Source organism: Galeopterus variegatus, unplaced genomic scaffold, assembly GCF_000696425.1.
Source record: "Galeopterus variegatus unplaced genomic scaffold, G_variegatus-3.0.2 Scaffold2864, whole genome shotgun sequence".
Classification (NCBI taxonomy): domain Eukaryota; kingdom Metazoa; phylum Chordata; class Mammalia; order Dermoptera; family Cynocephalidae; genus Galeopterus; species Galeopterus variegatus.
In genome coordinates this window covers 223,244-232,766 of record NW_007728975.1, presented here as the reverse complement: position 1 = coordinate 232,766, position 9,523 = coordinate 223,244, and the positions used below count along the sequence as shown (strand labels likewise).

Genomic DNA, 9,523 nt, shown 5'->3' with positions numbered 1-9,523 from the left:
TAATAAAACTTTATTTACAAAGCAGGCATCCAGCATTTAGGCCATAACTTACCTCCAGGATTACAGTCCACCTTTGTGTTTTGTGTTAGATAGGATCTCAGGTAGCTTTTTTCCCCCCTCCCATATTGTAAATCAATTTTTTACCACACCATCCACTAAAAAAAAATCCATCATGTCCTCACTGATTGGCAGTACCACCTTTGTTGTGTATTACATTCTCAAGGCAAAGGGATCTGTTTTTAAACTCTGTTCTGATTTGTTGGTCTTTTTATCTGTTCTTGTAGCAAGACCACATTTTTTTTTTTTTTCCTGTATGGTTTTGTACTTTGTCTTAATATCTATTAAGGGATAGGTCCCTCTTACTAATTTTCTTTCTCAAAGTTAACATAGCTATTCGTGAACCTTTATTCTTCCATATAAATTTCAGAATATGTCTGAATACCTTAAAGTATGGCTGATTTTTACTTAATTGAATATAGACATTAATTTGAGAGTAATTGCCGTATTACATTATACCACCCAAGAAACTGTACATATCTTCATTTATTGAGATCATCATGTCTGTCTTTTACTAGAATTTAAAAATATTTTTCTCAATAAGAGGTTGCATTTTTAAAATATATTTTTAAATTTTTTTAAAGTGAAACATAATTGGTTATACATATTTATGGGGTACAGAGTTGACTATCAGTATTTGTGTACGGTATGTGGTGATCAAATCAATATTATTAGCATGTTCATCATTACAAATCAGAACTATTCTTTGTGTCCCTTACCCAATTACTCCTTAGCCCTTCTCTCCTACTGCCTTTCCCATCTCTAGCAGCTATAGGTCTGTGTTTTATTGTGGTCTTTCCTTCCTCCCTTCTTCCCTCCCTGCTTCCAACTTATGAATGAGGACATGTGGTATTTCTTTTTCTATGCCTGGCTTATTTCAGTTAACATAATTTTTTTCTGAGCTTTCCGTGTTGCTACAAATGGCAGAATTTCATTTTTTTAAATGACTGAGTAGTATTCCATTGTGTGTATATTAGAAGGTTATATATTTTTGATTAAGTTAACTCCTAAACACTAACTATTTTATGGTTGTCCTGTGTAGTATCTTTTAAAATTACATTGTTAAGTTTTATTGGTGTGGAAAGGTATTAAGTTTGGTAAACTGCATTTATGAAAGATTAACAAACAACTGGTTCTTTGGAGAGAGAGGATGAATAGACTGCTGGAAAACTAATTAAAAAAGTTAAAGCAGAAAGGCAAAATATAGAACATAATAGAAGAAATAACTACAGTCTCAGTAATAAAGATATAATAAAGAATTATAAAAATAAAGTAGTGTTACAAACAGCTATATATTTCTAAATATGAAATGTCAAAATTGGCATAAGAAGAAACAGAAGATATGAATAGGACATTAATTACTTTTAAACAATTGAAATGTTAAAGACCTCTTCTCAAAAAACTCCAGGCCCAAATAGGTTTACAGATGCATTCTACCAAATTTCAAGGAACAGTTAGTTCCTCTTTTATCCAAATTATTGCAGAAAATAGAAAGAGTAAAAGCTGTGCAAGCTTATTTGCTGAGGCCAGTATAATCCTGTTGTTAAATAAGATAAAGACTACGCAAGAACAGAAAAATAGAGGCTCATTTACCTTGTGGCTATTATCCTTGAAATACCAAGATGGTTCAGTATCAGGAATGAGTGCAGTTAGTTGTATTCCAATAAAACATTATTTATAGTCACTAAAACTTGAATTTCATGTAATTTTTATGTATTATTAAATATTACCTAAAAATTTTCTTTCCAACCATTTAAAAATGTAAAAACCATTCTTAACTCACATTCTGTGTGAAAACAGGTGGTGGGCCAGATTTGCCTGTGAATTGTAGTTTGCCAACCCCCTATCTAGTTATGCAAACTGACAGAACACTATTAAAACTAATCCTGCTCTTACCTTTCTTATTTTCTTTCTGACAAGAAACATGCAGGGAAAGTCACATCATTTTTCATTGGTGCACCCCTCTGCAGGCACTTTATGTCACTGTGTACTGACATTTTCTGTCCACTGATGACTCTTCTCCCATTCTTCCTTGTCTTCTACTCACTTTCAGATCATCGTAGTAGTTAGTATTGCTTTCACCACTCCGTATTCACTGTGCCAGTCTTCTCTAGCCCCTCACCACTTTTGGGGTCTTTCATTATTTCTCATTGATTCTTTTCTGCCATTGTTCACAGTGGCAGTTCCAAACGTGTCATCTATTTCTAGCACACTCTGTTCCACTTCTGCCTTCTTCATTTTTACATATCTTAGCCTCATAGTTCCACAAGAAAATAAAGACTGTAATGTACTCTTTTAAGTGGTTATTGTTCAGCAAAAGAGTAAAAAGTAAAGCAAAAATTGGGGGAAGATATTTGTTAATATATAAATGTAAAAAGATTAATATCCAAACTATAGTTTTTTAAGAAACCCTATGAATCAAATAATAAAAAGAAAACCCAACTGAAAAATGTGTAAAAGATTTGACAAACATTTCATAGAAGTAGATCCCCTAATGGCAAATTATAAATGAAGAAAAGCTCACATTAATTACCAGGGAATTATAAATTAATCACAGAGAGAACATTTCTTATCCACCAAATAGGCAAAAATTGGGGGAAAAAACAGATATCATCTACTTTTGAAAATATGGAATAACTGGAATATAAATTGGTACAACTAATTTGGAAAACAATTTGGCATTAGCTAGTAAAATTGAAAATGCCCATACCATAGGGCCAAACAATTCCACTTTTACCCGTGGATCATGTGACTACACATGTGTGCCAGGGATCGTGTACAAGAATGTTCACAGGAGCAGTGTTTGTGATTGTAAAGGATTAGAAACAGGGAAATGTCATCAGCTGTAGAATGGATAAATAAGGTGTGATATAATCATACCTGGAATCTGTACATATAGCAGTGAAAAGGAATGAATTATAGCTACATACAGGAAATATATTTATTCCCTACTATCAGTATATTTATTTCCTATTATTTTAAATCAAGGGTTTTGTAAATTTTGTCATTGTATATAAATAGTTTTGTTTGAAAAATAGGACTGACAGATATCCTGGCTTTTAAAATGAAAGTTTGTTGGAATTGTTGAGAAATTTAGGCAAGTTAGGTGTAGAAATTAAGTTAGATTTTTAAAGTTAATTACATAAGTATTATATGGGTATATTCTCTATGTAAAACTTAAAATGTTATTGATAAAGCAAAGTCTCTTTTGACTAGCACTCTTCAAATATGTATGTACAGGTAGAGAGTATGTATTGTGACTGGTACTCTCAAATACATATGTACAGGTAGAGAATACATGTTGTTTTATGTTTTATTTTTTTTGTTGAGTAAATGACAAGTCTCAAGTTCTTTCTATGTTGGTTTATATAGATCTGTATTTTCCTTTTGAGATTGTATGGGTTCCATGGTATGGACTTTAATAGTTTAGTCATTGTCCAACTGGTGGACATTTGTTTTGTTTTTGTTTGATTACAAAAGATGCTGCCTTGCTTATTTTAAGTGTATTTATGCATGTATATGTGTGTGTCTATAATCTAGATACTAATCATCAAATTGTTTTACATATAGCAAATATTTTTCTAGTCTGTCACTTGAAGGCAAAGATTTATGTTTTTGCTGTTTTTTTGTGGTCTTAAGAAGATCTCTTTTCCTAGGATCATAAGTAATATTCTCTTACATTTTAAAGTTTAAATTTGTAGTTTTGTTTTTAACATTTAGTTCTTTAATCCACCTAAAATTTATTTTGGATTTATTTCTTTCAAATGAGTACCAGTTGTTCCAACACCATTTATTGAATCATTGATTAGATTACCTTTATCATTTACTGCTACAACTACTAGCCAAAATTTGTTTAGCACAGTAGTACATGTTAGGACCAGCCACTATTCTAAGCACTTTACAAGTTTTCTCTCATAATATTCATGCCCACCCATTTTACAGTTGAGGAAGTAAGGCCTGAGAGGTTAAGTGAATGCCCAGTGTATCGCAGTTGCTAAGTAGTAGAGCTTGGATTTTAATTCATGAATCTAGCTCCAAAACCCATGCTCTTAAACTTATGTAAGCATAAGTAAAGTTTGAATTGACAAATGTGTTTGCCATTTCCCAGGCAGCCAGAGCTAGTAATTGCTTTGATTTTCCCCTTCTTGGATCATGATTGAAAACTTGGTGCCAGAGAGAGATGGAGACAAAATTGTGATTTGAAAAACTAGAGATAGTTGTGGAATCTGAGGTATAAATCCAAAGAAAAACAAAATACTTCTCAGGTTTATTTTAACATAATTTCTGATAACAGAGAGGTGTAGGATCTTTAAAAATTTTAAAGAACGTCATCAAATTCTAAAATTTGGGTATCTGACCAATTATACAAGTGAGTTTATTATTTGATTAAGTAAATGTTGGTGCCACTAGGAGTTTTATTTAATATTGAGATGATTACCAACTACATATTTTCTGAATTCCTTGCTCTTTTTTACTTAAATACGAAATGAGAGAATGGTTTTGGGATTTATAGCCAGGCTAACTTGAAATCCCAGCCTTTGTATTTACATTATTTCTTCGGGCTAGTAGTGGAAACTCCCTGAACCTTTGGTTATCTTTAAATCAGATGATAATACTGAGGGGGTGGTATGATATTTTAATAAGATAATATTTGTAAAGTTCCTAGCAAAATGCATAGTGTGTAGTAAGTACAGTATTTTAATTTCCTTTTATTTTAAAACATGTATGTGAAAGTCACTGGCTTAAGTTTTATAATTTGCTTTTCCCATTTATATCTCTTATAGAGGAATACAGTAACTTTTCTTTGGGAGATTTTGAGTGAAGTACAAAGAGTTAATCCTTAGCTATATATTTTTTTAATTGATGAGGAAAAATTATATCTTTAGGTAATTTTTATGAATAGGTTTCTATCTCAAGTAATTGTCAATTTAATATCTTCAGATAATTTATCTGTTCTTTGTTTAACCATTCTAGGATATGTGGACAATTTTTTCTAGAGAAATAGTTTTAAGACCATCTCAATCTCTGAGATGACATTATAATTTAAATGTTTCATCCTTTATAATTTCTGAATGTACTTTTAAAATTAGCAACAGATACCACATTATTGTATATAATGTATTAAGATGAAGTGTTAAATCAGATGGGTGCTAAGATTCCTCGTAACTCTGAGATTCTCTCATTCTGGGAAATGTGCATTATCTAAAAAACTTTTTCTAGAGTAGACATGAAGTTCATCTTCCATTTTTATGAGATGTAAAGTTACTAGTCTCCAAATAACTTACAGTTTTATGCTTACTAAAAAAAAAAAAAATCAGTAAACTGGGGCTGGCTGGTTAGCTCAGTTGGTTAGAGTACAGCCTTGGAACACCAAAGTCAAAGGTTTGGCTCACCGTGTGGGCCAGCTGCAAAAAAAAAAAAAAAAAAAAAAAAAAATCCATAAACTATTTTATATGTAGATAGTGGAATGCATCAGTCAAATATTCTTATATTTTACATGACGTTTAAGAATTAATTCATTTTACTCAAAAAAGATAACTTTAATGTTAAAAATTTATTTAGTAATTTAGAAATTACATTAAGTTGTGCCATTTTTCTGCATTATCATTTATAAGTGTCAGTATGTTGTATGTCTGGCCAATTGAATGCCCAGGTGAGCGGTCACGATAATGAATTATTCATTTTTTATGATCATATTTGGTATGAAGTATGCAGCATATATTCTGAGTATGTATCTTTTGGTTAATTAGAAAAGGCTGTTTTTTAATTATGTGGTTAATTGTGGAGTGATACTGACCACGTGGAAGCTCTTCACAGAAAATTTTAGAGTGCGAATGAGTGATGATTTGCTCTGTTCTGATAAAACAAGAAGAGCTCTTGAGTTCCAGCCGTGCAGCGTGTGACAGAGCGAGTGCATGTGTCATCCCGCCTCTCTCCTGGTTTCTCGCCTAGGTGCAGCGGTGGCGGGCATCTACAGAGTCGCCGGGAAGAACATGGCCCCTTTGGAAGCACTGGTCTGGGGCGTCGGCCAGACTCTACTGACATTAATCATCTCCTTTTCAAGAATTCTCGCTACACTTTGAGGTTTCTGTGGGAATGTCTTAATTTACATAGGGAAACAGATGTACAGGTTCCCTGAAAATGGCCTCGTTAACCAGTGGAAATAAAGTTGTTCAAGAATGTGGACCAAGCAGGCGAAAACAAAAGGAAGACCTTGAGCTGTGTGGAAAGATCGCCCTCTGGTGTTCGAGTGATTGCACTACCGCACTGCACCTTACGTGCCTCCGTCCCAGGCAAGGTGCACTGAGACACTATGGAAGCTACAAGAAAAAGCACCTTGTTTAGCTGCCAATCAGGTTAACATTGGTGTTGAAATCATCGTTCTTAACAGTGTTGTGTTAAGTTACAGGGACGTTTTGAGGAATTTATATATGTGCCAAACTCCTTTCTTTTTGTTAACATTGATCATGTGACAATTTGCAAGTGTAGATGTAGATGAGTGCTGTGAACATATTTGACATGAATTCAGGTGATGTAGTAAGACTTTTGTTTTGTAATGCTAAATCCTGTATGAGTGCTACATACTGAATCATTTAATACGAGAGAAATTATTTGGTTTTTAATGTTGAGCATTTCTGGGGTTTAGGGCTTTAATGTGTTTAGGCATTATTATTTAATTTATGTCGAAAATAACAGTCTTCTTAATCGAAGACTAGCTAAACTGTTTTAAGGACTCAAAGTAGATCTATAGGGTGCATACTTTTCACTAACTTAAATAACACCCTTGTAATAGTTTCCCTCATGCATACATTTTCTATTTATTTATGTGAATTCAGAAACCTTATGCGTCACACACATTGATTGTAGTTTGTCATCAAAATATAATTTGAAAAGTTTCTTAAAAATTTTTTAAGAAAAATGTCTGAAATGCATGTTGCGTTATTTGTCCCTTCTAAAGAAAGTTTTTGCCTAGTATCTCCTGGAGAAAACATCTTTATAACTAATATCTCCGTGGGATTATATTACTTGTTGCATATATCTTGATTTTTGACAAAACATAAACAATTTTCCATTCTGGAGTTTTAACTGCATTTAAAGAGTGGCCTAAATTAGGCTCTGGAAATAAAATGCCTCATTTATAGAAAAGTAACAAGTAAGTTATATAGGAAGAGTAATAAACTATCTTACTTTGGATATGTGGCAGTTATAGTTTTGCTCACTAAAAATTGGGGAATATAGTAAATAATTTTAAAATTTGACAGATAATCAGTGTATTGATAAAGTACTGAATATATATATGAATGGTTAATTTCAGTTCATTTTTTGATTTGTGTTATGATTTAAGTTTATTTCAGTTTATAAGTTATGATTTAAGTTTACTAGAATATATGATAACATTTAGTAAAAATGGAATTGGCCTTCGTATAAAACATTTTAAGAGGTTTTGGCAATACATAATTATTTATAAGAGTACAGGAAGTAGGGGGAACACAGAGTCTGGTTGAATTGGTCTCCTAATGAGATTTTTTTTTTGCTACCAGCTGCAGTTATAAATGTGCAAACTCAAAGGAAGAACTATTGCAGAAAATATGAAGTTAAGGACAGTCCAAAAAGTAATCTGGCATCCTAGCCTCTCTCTTTATCCTAATTAGTAAAAAAGCAGGTTTCTGTTAGGTCCCATTCAAATTTAAGACCTTTGTTATCCACACCACTTTTTTTCCACCAAAAACCATAATATGTCAACAACTAAATAATGAGAAGTTGGGGATTGGATACTTTTACAAGTATGGAAGCCAATCGTGGGGATTTACTAACACCATGGCTCAAAAATTTGTTTAACCACTTTTTTTCCACCAAAAACCATAATATGTCAACAACTAAATAATGAGAAGTTGGGGATGGGATACTTTTACAAGTATGGAAGCCAATCGTGGGGATTTACTAACACCATGGCTCAAAAATTTGTTTAAAAAAAAAAAACCCAAACAATAAGCAATTATGCATAACTAGAGATCTTTGAAGTAAATCTTACAATTTATTCTTTTTATTATGTACAAGCCTGAAATTATTTTCATGTGTTCTTTATAATCCTGATTTTTTCTCAAATTAAATTAGGCAGAACTTTTCTAAGTCAATTTGATTTCTCCTTTTCTGTTAGATTTGAATTGTTTTCTTCCCTTACTTTGGCGATTCAATCAGTAGTTTAAAGCATTCATATTCTTCCAGAGGAAACAATTACCAATAACGTGGTAATTGTTTCAAATCTACAGGATGAATATTTTAGCATATGGTTACTTTATGAGTTAAGAAAATTATCATGGTAAGGTAAAATGGAGCCACATGGTTCATAATCCAAAATTAACCAGAAGACAATTTGGACACATTAAATGTATGAATGCATGGACCAAAGAGATTTAAACTCCTGTTTTTACTCTAGAATGAAAGTGTAATTGAATGGTTAATAATTAGTTTGCAGAGTGTCCTGTAGTTATCTCATTATCAAGTTGCTTTATATTATGAATTAGGGGTGGGGGGTGTGTGTGTGTACATACTTTTAATTTTAGGAGTGATTTTTGGTTTCTTTGCCTTTTTCAGTTATTTCCATTGGGACTTTGTGCAACTGTCACTTTTTTGATGTTTTGAAATGCAGTTGAATAGTGTGAATTAATGAAATTGTCTTAATAGCTATTTATATGCTGAGATTTTTAAAAAGTTAGTGGTTTTCCTAAAGAGACAAGAAATGTTTAACGATATATGTATACACATATGTATCATTATATACATATATAGGGAGCTGCTATATATGAATGCAGTGTAATTGGAAAGCTTTTGCTCAATGAACACTTTCATATTCTAGTGGAGAATTTGATATATTTATTTGTTCATTTGAGTGATCTTTTAAATAAGTTAGAGGATGTTTGAGATTTTTGCATTTTGGGAAAATTTTCCTGGCTTAATGTGCTAGAGACTCTTGTTTGGGATATGACAAAAGCCCTTATTGACATATTTGGGTCACACTTTCTTAAAATTTATATGTGATTTAGGAATAAATTTTCTTAGTGACAATTGCAAGAAGAAGGGGGAAATCCTCCACAGTTTATTTTAAAATGTTTAGTAAAATATTCTTGATAGTGAACTCAGTTCCCCCAAAAAGGAACTCTATAGGCCCAAACTAATTATTATTTAATATTACTGGTCAGAAATGTCCATAGATTAGAGTTAGTCAGGGGGCCTCATAGAAGCTACAAATAATGCTTAAAACCTTTAAACGATGGAGGGACAGTTCCATTGGTTGCCTAGGATGAGGAAAGTCCTAACTGATGGCTATATTCAGTGCTTGCAGCTTAATTACTCCTATTTTAGATCTTAATGTTTACCAAACAGTGTTATAGTTTGTTACCCAGTATACTTTCTTAGTATTTGCAACTTACATTTACACTGCCCAAAAAAGTGTAAGGGTTTTTGT

General features: G+C 32.3%; 1 protein-coding gene across 1 annotated transcript in view; it reads left to right on the top strand.

Annotated features, from left to right (window-relative positions):
- TMEM170B (transmembrane protein 170B) overlaps positions 1 to 7,781 on the top strand; it is a 22,013-nt gene extending 14,232 nt beyond the window's left edge. The window contains exon 2 of the mRNA XM_008583235.1: positions 6,010 to 7,781. Within this exon, the coding sequence (XP_008581457.1) occupies positions 6,010 to 6,140 (131 nt within the window). The 3' untranslated portion in view covers positions 6,141 to 7,781. The remainder of the gene's footprint in view (positions 1 to 6,009) is intronic.
- The last annotated feature ends 1,742 nt before the right edge of the window (positions 7,782 to 9,523 follow it).